Source organism: Semicossyphus pulcher, unplaced genomic scaffold (genome assembly GCF_022749685.1).
Source record: "Semicossyphus pulcher isolate SPU_LCO1_2020_fin unplaced genomic scaffold, fSemPul1.0.p SCAF_9, whole genome shotgun sequence".
NCBI classification, from domain to species: domain Eukaryota; kingdom Metazoa; phylum Chordata; class Actinopteri; order Labriformes; family Labridae; genus Semicossyphus; species Semicossyphus pulcher.
Window position 1 is genome coordinate 20,690,579 of NW_027211770.1, and position 17,031 is coordinate 20,707,609.

The window sequence follows — 17,031 nt, forward strand, 5'->3', positions numbered from 1 at the left end:
AACATAAAGGGTTCATACTTTGTTTGTACTGAGTTAACTTAAGAAAACCTAATAAGCTATTCAGTGCTGTTAAAATGACAGCTCCAATATATAGAAACAGATGAAGCCATGCGTATTAGCTTTAAAGGAGTGATGACATTTATTCAGTAAAAGAGACACAAATTATCAAACAAGAGAAGAAACCGATGAGCAACACTGAGTCTGGTTTGTAGTCGTGTTGCCATGACTGTGCATTAACTGCTAACTTGAATGTGGTAATGTGAGGGTTCAATTAAACCACCTTAGTGGGGACATTTGTGCATTGTGGGAACATGGTGATGTCTGCATCATTTCAAAAGGCTGTACATAAGATCTGGTTTTGAGATGTAATCTAGACTTAGGTTAGGTTTATGTTAAAAGAGAGGCCGTCTACATCTAGAATTGTAGCCCCTGGTATATTGCCCAGGCACGGGAAACATAACATTAAACTCCTCCAGATTAACCATCCTTTAAAAATAGTTTTATTGGGTTTGGGTTTGGCTATTATGATAATTACTATTAGAATCGAGGGTAAGGGGATGCGTTATGTCAATGAGTGTGTTTGTGCTTGCATTGCCATCTTTTTGAGGACCAAAGGTGATACCATAGTAGTGAGGAGATTTCTGCAATGAAAGGACATTTCTGAAATGCAAGGCCACTACTAAATGGACTGTTCAGGTTTAGACATTTAAGACAATATTTTGAGGTTCAGGGTGGAATTTAGGTAAGGTTCAAGGACAGCATGAGAGTACACACTTGGCTGTGTTTATAGGAGGGTAAGGGCCCAGGGGCCCAGGGAAGCATAAGCACGTCTCCATCTACTGTCATTGTACACAAATTGAAGCCAAAACAGCCCCCCTGACGGGCGCTGCCATCTTGCGATGTTGACGTCATTTGCAGCCAGATCTGCGCAGTTGAGATCACGGGTGGAGCTGCTGTAGCTGCTTCTGCTAACCAAAAGACACACATCTTAAGATCCCACACGCCGGTGTATTTAACAACAGAACAGCCTCTTGTGTTGGTCTAAAGCGGACGTATTGACGTAGAATCGAGGGTATGGGGATGCGTTTTGTCAACGAGGGTCCTCACAAAATCATTTTGGACAAAATTGTGTGTATGTGTGTGTTTGTGCTTGCCTTTCTATCTTTGTGAGGACCACAGCTTTAAGCCATGGTAGTGAGGACATTTCTGTGTTGTAAGGACATTTTAAGGAATTTTGCTCTTCTATATGAACTGTTTAGGATTAGACATTTAAAACAATATTATGAGGTCATTTTGGAGGGGGGTTTGGATTAGATTGGATTTACACATTTAGTTGGGATAATGGGGGGTTAGGGTTAGGGCAAGTAGAAGCATCATGTCAATGACGGTCGTCACAAGTATAAAAAGTTTGTGTATGTGTGTTTTTACAGGTTAAGGAAACTCAGTACATTAAAAATGTATAAGCTGGCTAAAATTCTGACAGTAAGAGAGAAGAGGAGTAAGGGAGGAGTGTGTTGAGGTGAAAAGGAGGTCAGTGAGAGAGTATGTATTGCAGAGCGGGCATGCCAAGGCAATGGCATCCAACTAATAAACAAGTCGAGGCATTATCATGTGTTTACTATCTGGCATGTTTGCCTAAACCATTCTGCGTTGCTTTCTCGCTCTCCGACCACCTGACTCCTTTCCTACGTTTACTCCTTTGCTCTCTTTTTTAGTCTTTGCCCCTCTAAGCTCAACTTTCCCCTCACGCCAGTGCAGCATGGCACGTTGATGTACTCAAAGGATTGATTGTCCCTCCTGGCTCTGTCCTCCTCTCTTTTGCTTACAGTGCCTCCATAAGTCAAGCTGTCATCGGGCTCGCCCAGTTGACCTTGTTAGGGACACCCCCACCGGCACTCACCCTGGAGTCCGTGTAGCCCCGATATGTCAAGGGGATGATGAGTGTCTCCCTCTTGAGCTGACTAGGCCTACCATGGAGTGAGAGCCAGCGAGAGTTTTGTTGTGTGTGACTTTAGGGGTATGCATAGCAACATTTATATTAGTCAAGTCCACAGAGGCCAATGCAGAGTCAAGTTTCCCTCCCAGGGCAGCTTGAACGGTCCCAATGAAAAGCATCTTTTCAACAAAGGGCCTCCGAGACAAAGACTCAGGAAATGCGGACTTGATCATCACTTGCTTCTTGCCAAAGAAATGCACTTGATATGTGAAGGACAGTTTATGTGGGTTACAGATAACATATATCTTATTATGTCTATCAATAAATAATGGTTAAAAAAATTGTTGTGCCTAGAGGTTTGTGTTATTTAATTACATGAGATTTAATACGTTGCAGAGACTATATTTAGCACTACTTGTACCGTACCTATTTCGAGTCTGTTGAGGCTAGAAATTCAAAGAAGAGCCGACTAAGCTGATGACAGTGCATAAGCACTTTGGACTTATCATGGATCACAAAACTTTTTGAGGACACGCTGATGCTGTTTTTTCTAATGAGGTCAGCTGAGGACATGCGATCGTAGTAGGATGGCATCGTGTAAAGTTTGACCCAGTTTTGCTCATTTCACAAACATCGTAATGAAACCTGTTAAATGTGCAATATTTCAAAACCACTTGCGGGATAAAATGAAGAAGGGGTACAATCACAAACAGTCAATTTTCAGAGTCAGACATGTTCTGGTGTTGAAGATTTTCATTCTTAAAAAAAAAAAATTGAGCTAGATGTATTACTGTGGCCATAAATTAAATAAAAGATACGACTTATGATTGTTTTCCTCATCATTCAATACGTTTTGATGAATCATAACTGTATAACTGACTGTATAAAAAAAGTTAAAAAAGCCATCTTAAATTTTTCCGAGCCTAAGGCGACCTTCTCAGATGCCATTTTTTTGTTCGACCAACAGTCCATAACAGAAGAAATCCAGTCTACAATGTAATATCCTCACATCAGAGTTACAGTAAGTATAGATTATCTGCATAATTAACTACTTAAACTATATAGAAATAATTCACATTTGTAAATCTTCTACTGACTATAGCAAATATTCAAACAAGCAGTGGTTGCCATGGTGAATGCAAATCATGCATGTTCACGATGTGCAACAGGTGACTAGTGAAGGAAAATATGTTTACTACAGCGATCACCTGAGCAAGAGAAAACAGTTCAATCATTTCAATGACTGATTTTTTTTTGGAGTGACCCCTGCGTAGGATTGTATGCAGATGCCAAAAACATATTCCTTGTGCACTGCTCCACCTGCTGGTTGTTTTAGGAAGTGCTAACGTCCAACTGGAGGCCCATCTTGGTTTGATTCCATTGCTGACATGAGACTTTAAGTTGCCCTCTAATTATTTTATTGTCTGTGATTATGGTACAAAAATTTGAAGCAGACTCCTGGAGTAGCATAACTTGCTGATCTTATTGTCATAAATCATTTCAGTTAGTCTTTACTCTACAGCACTCTATTAGTTTCAGAAAAGTATAATTAAAGTCCTCTGTCATCTCTTTTCTTTTACCAAACAAGAGCTTCCCTTCTGTGTGCACGATGACACTCTGTACGTTTTTCTTTGTGTGTTGATGAGACAGTGAGACACTGAAACACACTGTCACTGTGCATGTGTCCAATATATTATCTGCTCAAGATGTGCGTGCACAAAAGGGAACAACTCTTCACCTTAAAGACATCAGATTGCAGCTGCATGCTATTCTGTTTTTTTTTTCCCACCAGATTTGGGCAGCAAAAAAAAAGAAGAGAGTGAAAAGCAAGAAATCTATGATGGTAAGAAGGACAGGGGGAGGAGGAGGGGGAGGGAGAAGGAGAGGGAAGGAGGAGAAAGAAGAGAGGACAAAAGATTCATAAAACTAAAGCAGTTGTGGACGACAGCAAAAGTTGTGAGTACGACTTTATTCTGCTTCTTTTTTTAGCCTGATATAACACATGCTGTAGGAAATACACAGGGGAGCATCCGCACATGCAGAAGATCTCAGATCCAAAGTTATTATTAGAAGGACATTTCCTACTGATAAGATGAAGATATGAAATGTAAAGAGTAAAGGCTTGACTGACGTTTTTACTTCAGAATTTATAGTGTATAATTTCTCGATATGTTATTGCAAACAGAGTTTAAGCAGTAAAAAAACATGTCACTCTCTTAAACAGATTAAGAGAGGCATGCACAGAGCTAAACCAGGACAATTCAATTCTGTAATTGCAAATGTGTGACTGACTTGGCTTATCGGAGCAGAAAACGCTCCACTTGAGGCAAAACTAACAGGAGCTGGTGACGATTGTACAGTTGGAAAGTAGGAATATGTTCTATGAACAGAAAGTTGGAAAAGAATGTGCGACTGTAATAGAGGAGGGGCGGAGGGGTGCTCAAATAGGGCACAAAAAACACATTCTTGAGAGAGAACTCACGTCTTGGACTCCAAAGTTACACTGACACATCACAAGAGGAATGATGCAGGGCGGGAGAGAAGGAGAGGAGAAAGGGTATAAAAAAAAAAGAGTGAGGGAAGGAAGGAAAACATATAATAAAGGTAAAAAGTAAACATTTTCTTATAGTCGCTCTACTGCTGCTTTATCGAGGTGTTTACAAGCACACTAAAGTTTACAAGACTATACCATAGAGCAGAATATTCCAGGACAAAATGACATCAGGCCCTCTCCTATAAAGATGACAACTTATCCAAAACATAGCACGGGTCTGTGTGTTTATAGCTGGAGCAAAACTTTAGGGAAAACATTACAGCGGGCCGAAACGTCGAGAGCATTTTTATGAAACATGATTAAAGGAAACATAAACAGCACAAAAATCTCGAGTGAGGATATTGAACAGTTCCACTCTGTGAAATCACCCTGACTCTTTTCCTCTTTGGTTTCCTCCAGCTCGTAAAGCTTTTACCTCTTACAAGTTGAAGGAATGGGCAGCCTTCCAGTGGTCCTGCTCCTCTGCAGTTTCCAGGGTAATGCTGCCAAACAGAACACACAAATCATCTTGTTTAATTACGGTTGAGTCGCTGTGTGTTTGTTTTTATGCTGAGAAACACTCCCCTCATGTGGTTTCTGTTCCACAGCACTCACAGCTGTAGCCCAAGCCCAGCAGGCTGGTAATGCTCACCTCCTCATAAGTCACACTTTGAGATCAGATATGTTGCATGACATCTGTCAGTCTGTGAGTCAGTGCTATGGGTCACTGCTGAGATGGTTTCCCAATCTGATCCCGTTTTCTTTCCTTGTTTCCAGAGAGCACCCAGGCACCAGGCTCCTTGCCAGCAAGTGAGTGACAGCAGTTTGGAGATAACCTTTGAACTTCTGGCTGTTTTATGTGCTTCATCTCGTCAGTGTGATTTATGCTTTCAATATGTGTATCCTCTGTTTCTGCAGACTGCAGGGAGGAGATGTATCCTTGCACCAGGATGTACTCGGTTCACCGGCCCATCAAGAGATGTATTGGTGCTCTTTGTATCTACAGGTGATCTGCAATCATTGTTCAGAAAACTAGTTATAGTTAACTTAAAGTCAAAGCATATTAGCATGTTCGGCTAAACTCGGCGTTTTGATTTTACAGAGGATATTATTGTTGCTGGTGCATCGGTTTGGAAGCAGAGTTTACTAATTATCTCATCTTCTTTTTAATATTTTTTCCATGTCAAATCTTGATCTTAAAACTAATCACAAATGCTGACCTCAGATAAATGTAGTGGAGTAACACTACTGACAGAAAAATGGAAATAATATTGGAGTACAGATACCTTTTACATTGTAATTGTGTAAATGTACGTATACAACTAGTTTCGACCAAGCCATTTGATTGGACGGGAGGCCTTCCATGAGTGCTGATATAGAGTATAACAGCACTCAGACATTAATCTTCATATATTCCTCTGCTTCAAGTGTTCTGAACTCCATTAACATTAACATTACATAATTAACATTACAGCAAACTGCTGCTGTCTAGATTGTGGCAAACTTTGAACCTCAAAGAACATTATATTTCCTCAAATAACATTGGAATTAAAATATGAATAGCAAAATGTGCTTGTGCTTATGTGTTGCTTGGAAACAGTACAGTTCTAGTAAAGGTGGTGAATTAGTTGTGTTGGTGGAGTTAAAAGAATGATTAAATAAAAAAATAATAATACCATTGTTGCTTATTACTGTTCACAAATACGTGCCAATTGTAAAACTGTTGTATAAAAGCAGTATCACACTCGAGGTCGTGCTGTTATACTGAATATCAGCACGGCTGTGATAATACTCCGCCTGCTTCCTTTTGTCTATGACCAAATTACAGCCGTGCGGATATTCAGTATAACATCTCTTCCTCTTGTGTGATATTGCTTAATTGTGTAAATGTTATTTAAATGTTGGTATTATTAGTCTTATATTTTTAGTTAAATGCACCCTTTCACACCAGGTCACGTGTATCACTACAGCTGTTTTACAATACTTGTGATGCTCCTGTGTCATCCTGTTTGTGATTCAGCCTTCCTCGTGTCTACGTGATCAACAATGAGATCTGCATGAGGACAGTGTGCCCACAGGATGAGTATCTGAAAGGTGAGACATACAACAAGTAAAACAAATATGATTGTTTTACATGTAAAAGTGCCTTTACATAAACATTTTGCACATTACAGCCGAACTGTGCAGAGAGTTGTCCGGATGGCCCCGACGTGTTGAGAGGTCAACTTATAGGAAACGCTGTCTCAATCGCCGTAGCAACCCCAAAACCTGGGCAAACAAGGCCTAAACAGCGCACAGGTTGGTGTTGTTACCACCAGTGAGGATGGAGCCCCTTAGAAATACACACACCAGGAACGTCGTCATAAAAAGCAGCCCATAACACCATAAATCCACCACTCAACACCAGGGGGTCTCGTCTTTCTCTTTCACATACACGTGTGCTGAGTCATATCTATGCTAAAGTTTTAGTGTGTGAATTCTGAAGGTTTGCTCATTTCATCTGTGTGTTGTTGGACACAGATCATGTCTTTCATGATTTACGACCCATTTAAGGTACTGTAGTAATGGGCCTATAGCAGCACTGAGTCATTTCATTGTACAAAGAAAGACCCACTCTGTCCTGGTTTGTAAGGTACTCCTTGAATATCCAGTATTATGTGCACTATTGTAACCAAATAAATATATATATACCTACAAGTTTTGTTTTTTCACTTGGTTTTTTTTACTGTGTTTATTTAGAAGAAAAAACAAAAGGTATGGTCATTGAGTGATATCTTTATGTTTTTCTTTGCATATTCATTTCCATACACATATACAGTTTGAATAACAAGTAACATTTGGAAGGGGTACATATAATTTCAACCGTAAACAAACACTGACGAACATTGTTCGGGCTTTACACTCATACAATTTCTGTGTTCTATGGCTGCATCCAACAGTGAATTACTATTGTTGATTAATGCTTGTTTTTAAAATTAATTGATTAATCAATTAACTGTTGTAGTGCATAAAAATCCCAACATTTGTAGATTGCTCATCATAATTTCCCAGATTTCAAAGTGTCAAATTGTTTCTATTATCAAACCAACAGTTGCTTGAAATATTACAGAAATGATCGGTCCATTATCAAAACAATTTACTTTTTATGATCGAATAGTTGAACAATCTACAAAATCGTTTTAGCGCTTTTTATGTTCCAGTCAATGTCCATCATCATCCACACACTGTCGTCTGTCACAACACACTTGCATGTGATATCAATACACCATAATCCATGTCTCATCAGAAAATAATATCACAACAAAACACTGCATCAAACAGACTAGCTTGGTCTCACATTGAATTTGTCTGTATTGGAATACCATTAATAACATTACACCTTAACATGGAATTAAAGTTCACAGTTAAAACTAGTTTGTACAGAACAACATGCTGCTGTTGAGGTCTACTACCGGATCGAAACTGAAGCTCTCCCCCACGAAAGCAAAGAACAGCTGTGATTTTTTGAATGCCACTATCTTGAGATCATACGTCAAGTATTTGTTTATCCCCAAACATCAAACCTTTGTTTATCATGATAATTGTTTAATTTATCTTCTGTCTTGTCTCAACATGAAAAAAATAATTAACTCAGGATCTCGGGATAACGGCACCTCCTTCTCGGCTTCTAAACTGACGGGACGGTGCAGAAACACAGACCTATTCATTGAGCAGGGGGGGAGGTCGTGACCTAAATGACTCACCCGTCACAGCTTTAACAGCTGTGCTGAGTAGAGATGACATAACATGGACTAAATCATCTCGGTTTCCCTTTGAGGCAAAGATAAAAGCACTTGATGCTTCTATTTCTTCTGCTAACCCGCTCTAACATCTAACTTTCTTCTTCCCTGTCTATTTATACTGATTTACTGTTACAACAATGTGCACATGCCCAGGACCCTTTCCCAGAGAAACATGTGTTCCAACAGCTGCAGCTCAATTTTGACATCTCTCTCTCAAAACATGATGCTGTAGAGCCAAAAGAGCCCAGTAGAGAGCGCTACACACATCAACACTGCAAACCAGCCACAGCTTCACAGGTTTCTTCAAGTAAAAGCATTGAGTGGTAAACTTCACATTAGCCTAAGATTTAAATAATCCCTGCGTTAAATGCAGACTATACATCACTAACTATGTAGACAGACTCGACTGCCAGTCAGTGCATATTGTCAGTCCCAGTGGCGAGGACTTGGAGAGAGAGAAGCTACAGTACATACAGGTGACAACACCAATGACAATAACTACCTACTACTGACTAATATATACATTTAAATAAATATTCTCTGTACATAAAATTCATTTATTATTATATTTCATTAGACTTCTTCGGATGTTTCTGATTCTGTCTCCCTTGATGTTTCAGTTATGCGTACTCTACTATAGACATGAGCAAATAAAACATTAGGAGGAGAGAGAGAGAGTGGGCAAAGGCAGAATTCAAACAGAAAGAAGGAAACCAGAGAGCTAGAGAGGAATGGAGAAGGAGAGAAAGAATGAGGAAAGAAATCTGGTGATGTTCTAGGTTGTGTTAATTAAGACTTCGAGGTCTGGGTGTATCTCTGGCTAGCAACAAAAGCCACGAGGAACTGAGCTAAAATAAAACTAGTTCAGGACGTTACCCTGCTTGGCAGGGAGAGATACAGGACCCCATAACGGGGAAATCAAAGATGCAAAAGTGCTGCATAAATTTACAGAGAAACAAGAGGGAGAATAATCGAATTCATCTCTCCTCACTTTGGGGATACAGAGTCAAAGTCTCCCCACAGGTCAGAGCCGGCTGTGGTGGCGTTGGATGGAGCCGCTGAGTTGGAGTTACTGGAGTCCAGGTCTAGTAAACAACCTGTTGGTTAAAAAAAATAGAACAAAACAAATTTGATGGTTTTTTTGTTTTTTCTAATCAGTCTATGAATACAGTAAGTGTCGGCAGGTTGTCTAGAAATGTTTTGTAAATGTCTCTAAAAGACATTTATTTTGGCCAAAGAGTCACCCAAAGGACACACAAACATATAGTACAGTCAGTACAGTTCCACTTACCCCAGTGAGCCTGAGCAAGGCAGAAGCTTTCAGTGTCATATGCTTTGAAATATCCACCTCTGAAAACTTCTGCCACAACTTCAACACAATATACTTTTTAAATAAAACTATAAAATCCCAGTATTTTACAACTGGAGTCTCTGTCAAAGTGCTGGACTGGAAACAGCTTTACAACAGACCCAACTGTGGCCAAAGAAATACAAGCTTTCATCAACATGACAACTTTTCTCAGCTTGATGTTAAGGTCTGAGGTGCAGCAGCCAGGTTGCATTTCTGCTTCCAACAGTAAATGAAACAGCTTCACATGTCTAGAACAATCCGCAGGTTGTTAGGGTTGATGTTTACCTTTGTTTTGACTACCAGAGAAAGGAGCTCAGGTGCTCTCTCGCTACTACAAAAGGGATGAGTACAAGGCCATTCTTACCCATGGACATGGAACAACAATTTGGATGGGAAATGACAACAATTATGTTTCTACCTTTTTTCTGTTTCTGAGCTTTTATACATTATTGTGATTTCTTATTATCAACTTTGTCTTCATGTAATTTTGTGATTTAACGATAACCGGGGTTTCATAGTGCAGGTTTCAATTACCTACCAGTGTCACTTCCTCCTGCAGGTGGTTGTGTGTTATGATTGGTAGATCTGGATGAAGGGGGTGGGGCTAACTTGCCCCCAGGAGGAGGTGGAAGAAGCCCGAAGCCACCTGAACTCTGTGGACGAGCCCTGTCCTTCTTTTTTGATTGCTGAAAAGGTAGAATTAGAAGAAACAAATGTTAACTTTACATATTGCTTGTCAATGCTTTGACTGTTAGAGCCCTGTTCGACCAACTTAAATGATAAAGAAGAAACATTTCTACTTTCTCTTAGTATCCGGATCAAAGGGTTCTGGGGACTCCCTGAGAGGAGCTGCCCACTGGGGATTTCCTCTGTGAACTACATACCTTCAAAGGCTTTTTTACACTTAAATTTGCACCACCAAAAGGAAAACTACAGTGACGAATCTTGCCTCAGTTGGTATAGCAACACCACATACAACAACAAGGTAGAGGGTGCCGTGGTAAGAGCTGTGTGATTGTTGTGTGTCATGGGTTTCATGATAATAACAGAGTTGGAAAGAAGACGTGCGAATTTAGACTTCACTGTGAGTCCACTTTGCTGCATTTTGGTCCATTTTTTAAAGCTACCATAATGAGCTCTTACACAGGTTTTAAAAAGGGCATTGCTGCTTTGGCTTGTGCGTTGACCCAATCACTGGAAATTCTGATCTTACGTCTATTGTCAAGTTCCTCCAGTTTGAAAATGCCTGTTATATTGCTTTCAGATGACTCCAACTAGAAGTTATTTTGCTATTCCACTAATTATCTATCCTCATAAACATTTATGTAAATATACAGTTACCCCAATATTTAGCGTAATGGTCTGTCCTTCTTTGAAGCCCAGGTCCAGTTTAGGAGTGTTGTCTGGAGCCTGCGCCTGCTTGCTAAATTCATGTTCCTGTTTCACCCACCTAGAGGAGATGAGGAAGGGAGACAAGGATGCAAAGGGTTAAAGACAGCTGTATAAACTAGAATGAATAAGTCGGTTATGTTTTATGACACTCTGTGAAGCAGCTGCATACTTGAAATGATCCTGAAGTGCAACATTGAAGTCAAAGGCATCGCCTCTGTCTCCAAAGCCAATGCCAATGAACGCGCTGCGGCCTGTGTGACAAAAAACGGTTTCCAAGATTGAGCTTGAAAATAATTGTGTTTCTCTTCTCTTATCCTGCTGCAATTTCTGATCACTTTGACAAATTTGACTTTGGTGTAACAACAAAACTGTTTACCCACCATTGTCATCCTGGATGCGGAGCACAAAGTAACGGCTTGAATCACTAACTGTTTCAACTGCGATGCCAGGGTACTCGTCCACTGGTGCTTGGGCAAATAGCTCCCCTGAAGGACGGAACAAAAGAAAAATATTTGGCAAAATTATCCATTTGGTAAAACTGTCAAAAAACAAAATGTCTTGCTAAATATGCCAGGTTTATTCCACTTCTAGTATTCAGATTATAGCAAAAACAGGTCAATATAAAAGTATAGTCTGAGGACAACAATCAATTCAATCGCTGGAAATACACCAAGAGACAAAAAGAAAATATCAGTTTGTTTGCTTCAAAATAAACGGCTTGCTTGGACGTGGGCTGGGTCACCTTGGAATAGATGAGTAACAGAGAGAGGGGTGGCGAGCAGGAGACTACACAGTGAAATGATTTACAACAGCAGTAAACAATGCCACCAGTCTGTCTGCTTTGTCACTCCCTCACCAGAGATTTTGTCTTCCAATTTCACGTAGGCCACTTTGCCCCGGGCCGTCACACGCATGCGTCCGGTCCAGTCAGGAGCATCCAACTTCCAATCGGCGGCCCTGGGACACAAACACACAGGCAGTCAGGAAGACAGTGTGATGTAGGTGAAGGGGTGACAGCGGCTTGTTGAGACTGATGTTTAGAGGGAGACAAGAAAAATAGGAGATATGCGTTTGTGTGCATGTGTCAGTTTCTGTTTGTTATTGTTATGATTGGTCAAACACTCACACACACAGTAGCTCTTTATTCCTATGCGAAAGAAACGTGACCAAGGCTTCAGTTGGGCATTTCACTGAGACCTAAGGCTAAAATATTACATCATCACTCTTACTCACTATGCATATGGTCACTGGTTAACCAATCATGTGTCTCAGGGGAGTCGGGCCTATGCTACTGTTTGGTTGGGGTGAGATCCACTCAGATGCAGCTGGAGCAGATCAAACTGGAGCACCAGCCAATGAAAGATGGGGTAAACAATTTAATGTCAACCTTTTTCAACAACGCAACACTACTCCTGCATAGCCACTTGAAAGTATAGAAAAGGGGTTTGCAAGAAAAAACTGTCGTGCAGTTGAGCCATGTTTTAAGTCCCTTGTGATCAAACAGCATCGACCCCGCTGAAGTGTCCTTGTGCAAGACTTGTTTACAGCTCTAGAGATGCTTTTCTACTTTACTACCAACAAATTAAAGGTCGAAAAAAGCAAATGAGAATCTCTGGAGCAAAACAGAGAAGCTAGTTGAGCTACGTGTCCTTAAGAAATATTAATTTTAAGCAGCGCAAGCATGATTTCTTTTGACGTGCCACTAGACTAGGGCATAAATAAACACACACACCATCTAGCCAATCCAATCCGTTTAGTGGGCTAACACAGTGCAGGTACACACAGCAACCGTAAGCTACGTATTTTCTATTTTGACCTTGCAAATTCACAGCAAAGACAACCAGCTGAAAAAACTACGACCGCCGCAGCTTGAGGCTGCGTGATAAGTGGATGAGCTCGATGGGTTTAGGTCGCCGAGGCAACGGTTCCCAACGGCTGCAGCTCGCGGATGCTGGGTCAGGAAACTCGCCGTCAGGCCTTGGCCCCCCTCCTCACCTGATAGCCCGGTTGGATGCTCTCGGAGGGATTCGGTAAACGTTGACTTCAGGTTTGACACAGAGGACCGACTCGTACTCGGACTGACCCTCGGTCGCCATCTTGACTTTTACTTAGTCGGTGCACGCCGGTGGTGGTGGTGATGACGGTGAGCGGTGTGTCCGTGTGGCTTTAACGGCTACGTGACCGTAATAGACGGTGTATTTACGCACACCCGGCAACCCTATTTCAATTCTACGGCTTCAGAAGTCCGTGTAGAAGGGGCATACATAGTCATACAGGTCTGTTACATTAACATGACGAATACATATGAGCCTGTTTCAAGAAGAAACCCCCCACATACGTTTGCTAAAGTAATAGCATTTGTGTGGTTTGGGCTCTGAGACTACATTCGCACTTACCAGTCAGGTAGGTTAAGCAACGTTAACAAAAAGGTTTAACGTTTGATCTAATTAGTACCTGGAATATAGGATATCTGTACTTTAGCTGCTTCAATTTAGACCACGTTTTTCTATGTGTAGGCTATGTCTCTCCCCCAACTAATTTGTAGACTACAATGACTTCTACCAGCAGTTAGCAGAATAAATTACAAGTTAATAGCTGAAGTTCTGGCACAATTTTTGAAAAGGTAACGTTAGCAAGGCTAACTACTCACAAGCTAGCATCTCTGTAAGTGCATAACACAAGTAAACATAAAAAACACAAGACAGCAGCTCTTTGTAGGCTAAATTACTTTATTTCACATGACCAAAGTACTACAGAAACAACAAGCAGCAGCTGCGTTACGGTATAAGCCTTGCCAAAGCTATTTTGTTAGTTTTTTTCTCAGTATTTCTCAGCAGTTTAGCAGTTGTAGTGATGGACCAACACCAACATGTCTCTTCTCTTTATCTTTTCAAACTTAATGACTAACTGAATGGTAACAACAAAGGATGTCACAGGTATGTTTCACAGTCCTAGAAGCTTGAAGGCATCTCTCAAATCTTCTGTTTCACAGGGCTGAAAAAGAAAAAAGAAAACATATATTTAAAAATATTGTCATTTGACCATATCCCTTTAGTTGAAGAAAACATGCAACATAGTAAATCTACCTGCAGGATGCGATTGAGTTTTCTGGCCAGGCGAACAGAGTTTTGGTGCAGCTCGTCCCAGGCCTTAAAACCGCTCTGCCTGCGAGCCACAAATGTCTGCCAGCAATAGAAGTAGTCTGAAGAGAGAGGAAAAATAATCTTTACTGTTGACACCCAGAGAATGATACTGATACAGACTAGTTTCTATATATCTGTACAACATCAAGTCTACCACATTTATGTCTCTACCTTTGTAACTCATGACTGTGATCTGCACGCCTGCCTTTTTCAGCATCCTCAGGCCTTCTCTTTCCAGACTATCCTCCATGTCACAGAAGTAAAGGCGAGAGACAAAGATCCTGAGGCGAAGGTTGGGGGTCTGTCTGAGGAACTGGGACAGTCTATAGGCGCAGTTTGAACAGGGAGACCAGGAGCAGAACCAGGTGATGGAGTAACTAAGCCTCTTCTCTCCAGTACCTCCATACCCCCACAAACCAGGGCACAAGGCTCCCAGGTAGCGCAGAAACAGCAGCTATGGAGGATTGGGAGAATAGAGAAAATAAGATGAATACATCAATTGTTTTTTTCTGCTTCTCCTCTGAACAGACCCTGCACAAGTTCCCCCATCTCGCCCTACATCACTCACCTCTACATGGCAGCCACTGCGATTGCGGAGGTGTCCAAAGTCAAAGGTCAAGGTGTCTGGCCCCACCCGCCTCTTGATTACAAAGCAGAGGTATGTTTCATGCCGGCCTTTTGCCCAGCGCACGTTCTTGTAATGGAAGATGAACTTCTTTCGTGGCAAAAGCACACTGCGGAGAAGAATGGCATTTTATTTCTTTTTTGAAATCTGGTACAGGCAACACAGAGACACTACCTAAAATTGTAACAATACAGATATTTACAATATTCTTTGGAACACTGCTTTCATTTCCAAAATGGTGCTTAAAAATTTGAGTTGACATTTTATTGGTAATAATGCTTCAAAATTGTTGCTGTTTTGTAAACCAATAGCTTGTGGTAGAGAATCTTAATAGAACTCAATGCAGGCAAACAGTAAGGTCGTGCATTAAACTCATGTAAAATCTGTGGTTAAAAAATGTGAGTGACGGACAGTCAGAAGACAACTAACATTCACTTCTTTTCTCGCTCTCAGTTTCAATACATTTAGCGAAACTAGGACAGTAGCTCATCGCTTATTAATACTTAAACCACAATTGATAGTGCACAAAGGAGGGCATAGTTACTGAAACAGAATTCTGATTAAGAATATGTTAATTTTGTAGTGAAGTATCACAATTCATAAAACTTCCTGTTTTTTTTCTCTTTAAAGTATATATGTAAAGTCTGCATAAAAACGTGTCAAATAGTAAAACATTTACAGCATTAAAATTGAATGTATCGATTTTGCTCACCTGTCTAGCTTTGTAATCATTTCGAAAGACGCACCTCTGCTTTGTTACTCAGCACGCGTGGGTATTAAATGAATGTAAATGAGAAAGAGCGAAAGTGTGTGTGTGTGTGTGTGTGTGTGTGTGTGTGTGTGTGTGTGTGTGTGTGTGTGTGTGATGAGGGGGTTAAAAGGAGGAAGCTATACCTCTAAACATAAACATCCTGTATACAACAAAGACAGCCTCTGGTTGGACAGAGAGATTTTTCAAAGTCAATTCAGGGGGCGTTATACAGTACAAAAGAGACGGATGGCTAACATTGTCTTGTTTCAAAACAAATAAAGCTTTAAATGAATTACTCATTTGCCAAGTTCTTGTTAAAGGTATTATGTTTTTTTTTTTGTTTTTTTTAAACTAACATTTGTTCACAAAATGGTTGAAGTGAAACCATTACTTTGGTGCCATGCAATAAAATCTTTTTTATTGCGAAGGCAGGTTACACAACAAAGATTTCACTAAATAATCATAGCAACCACACATGAGAGGACGAGTGTTTGACGTTATTCGTAACCTCTGGAGGTTTTCACAGACGTCAATAAACTGAGCCAACTGGCTGGAACTTTCCAAACACTTACGACCGGTCCAGTCACAGGCGACCTTCACTTTGTTTTTCCCAGATCATAACACAAAAACTTCCAGATATGTTTTCACCTTGATCCACAATGGGATCCCCACTGACTCCTCCTGCTACTCAGCCTTTCCACCTAGCTAAACCAAACACCTCCTCGAGGGCCCCCAGATTTGGTGGAGCCATAGGCGTTCCCAGACCTCGAAGGCCCTGACACCTACCTCGTTCTCTGATCTGGGTTTTCCCAAACTGTGTCAGTCTGGGAGCAGAACTGTAATCGACCTCCCTCACCCTACGTGTCTGCTCGAACGGCCAGTCAGCTGACCGACCACAGTGTGTGGATAAATCTCACTCATAAGCCTTTGAACCATCAGATGCTGTCATTTATCCTCGCCAAATCAGGATGTGTATTATTCTGCTTTCGTCTTTTCTTTGCTCTGTCTGTTTTAGCTCGGGCCCAGCCTACTCTCTCAGTGGCAACGCATGCAGGCATCCTGCTTTCCCATGACTCCCCTCACCCTCTCATGCACTCTGTGGTTTGGGGAATTCACCGTTCCCAGGGTGGCTGTTTTTGGAGCTCATCTGTGTGTGTATGTGCGCATGTGAGTGCTAGACATCTGTATGAGCATGTCATTAACAAAGTCTACATGTTATACATCATCTGGAACAAATTTATCTAATATATCCTATGATTGTGTGGTGCCCCCAAATTTAAAATGATTCATGTGTGTGTGTGTGAGCATGCTCTGAGCAACCTCACATCATATTGCATTACTCTGACGGTGCACAAAGCCTAATGTCTCTGCACATTTGATCTTGTGCATGTGTCTTTTCTGGACTTCAAGAGGTTGATCAAACGCCAAACTATATGTAACCACTTCCCACCCAGCTTCTCTGGGTTTGACCACAGTTGACCAAGGTCATCTCACAATCACACATGAACGCTCACGTGC

At 41.0% G+C, this 17,031-nt stretch overlaps 3 protein-coding genes across 3 annotated transcripts; 1 reads left to right on the plus strand and 2 right to left on the minus strand.

Moving 5' to 3' along the window:
• The first annotated feature begins 3,811 nt into the window (after positions 1 to 3,811).
• Positions 3,812 to 7,166, plus strand: mfap5 (microfibril associated protein 5). The gene is made up of 7 exons (XM_069656729.1): positions 3,812 to 3,892; positions 4,890 to 4,966; positions 5,078 to 5,110; positions 5,247 to 5,279; positions 5,388 to 5,475; positions 6,490 to 6,563; positions 6,644 to 7,166. The coding sequence occupies exons 2-7, from the start codon at positions 4,924 to 4,926 to the stop codon at positions 6,754 to 6,756; spliced, it is 384 nt and encodes a 127-aa protein (XP_069512830.1). The 5' UTR covers positions 3,812 to 3,892; positions 4,890 to 4,923; the 3' UTR covers positions 6,757 to 7,166.
• Positions 7,167 to 7,224: 58 nt separating this feature from the next.
• LOC138583928 (adaptin ear-binding coat-associated protein 1-like) lies at positions 7,225 to 13,153 on the minus strand. Its single transcript, XM_069655995.1, has 7 exons — positions 12,990 to 13,153; positions 11,851 to 11,951; positions 11,375 to 11,479; positions 11,164 to 11,245; positions 10,944 to 11,052; positions 10,141 to 10,288; positions 7,225 to 9,348 (listed from the first exon to the last, which is right to left on the minus strand). The coding sequence occupies exons 1-7, from the start codon at positions 13,088 to 13,090 to the stop codon at positions 9,239 to 9,241; spliced, it is 756 nt and encodes a 251-aa protein (XP_069512096.1). The 5' UTR covers positions 13,091 to 13,153; the 3' UTR covers positions 7,225 to 9,238.
• A 582-nt stretch (positions 13,154 to 13,735) lies between these two features.
• Positions 13,736 to 15,502, minus strand: aicda (activation-induced cytidine deaminase). Its single transcript, XM_069656738.1, has 5 exons — positions 15,475 to 15,502; positions 14,706 to 14,871; positions 14,309 to 14,591; positions 14,081 to 14,196; positions 13,736 to 13,988 (listed from the first exon to the last, which is right to left on the minus strand). Exons 1-5 carry the CDS (start codon positions 15,492 to 15,494, stop codon positions 13,938 to 13,940), a joined length of 636 nt encoding a protein of 211 aa, XP_069512839.1. The 5' UTR covers positions 15,495 to 15,502; the 3' UTR covers positions 13,736 to 13,937.
• Positions 15,503 to 17,031: the final 1,529 nt, after the last annotated feature.

Excerpts from the sequence above, each read along its gene's own strand:
- mfap5 (XM_069656729.1), top strand. The coding sequence starts at position 4,924 with ATGGGCAGCCTTCCAGTGGTCCTGCTCCTCTGCAGTTTCCAGG. Across the intron at positions 5,111-5,246 it reads AGCCCAAGCCCAGCAGGCTG|AGAGCACCCAGGCACCAGGC; the intron begins GTAATGCTCACC and ends CCTTGTTTCCAG. Across the intron at positions 6,564-6,643 it reads ACAGGATGAGTATCTGAAAG|CCGAACTGTGCAGAGAGTTG; the intron begins GTGAGACATACA and ends TGCACATTACAG.
- LOC138583928 (XM_069655995.1), bottom strand. The coding sequence starts at position 13,090 with ATGGCGACCGAGGGTCAGTCCGAGTACGAGTCGGTCCTCTGTGTCAAA. Across the intron at positions 11,480-11,850 it reads ATTGGAAGACAAAATCTCTG|GGGAGCTATTTGCCCAAGCA; the intron begins GTGAGGGAGTGA and ends TCCGTCCTTCAG. Across the intron at positions 9,349-10,140 it reads TGCAGGAGGAAGTGACACTG|GTTGTTTACTAGACCTGGAC; the intron begins GTAGGTAATTGA and ends TTTAACCAACAG.
- aicda (XM_069656738.1), bottom strand. The coding sequence starts at position 15,494 with ATGATTACAAAGCTAGACAG. Across the intron at positions 14,872-15,474 it reads ATGATTACAAAGCTAGACAG|TGTGCTTTTGCCACGAAAGA; the intron begins GTGAGCAAAATC and ends TCTTCTCCGCAG. Across the intron at positions 14,592-14,705 it reads GCAGTGGCTGCCATGTAGAG|CTGCTGTTTCTGCGCTACCT; the intron begins GTGAGTGATGTA and ends AATCCTCCATAG.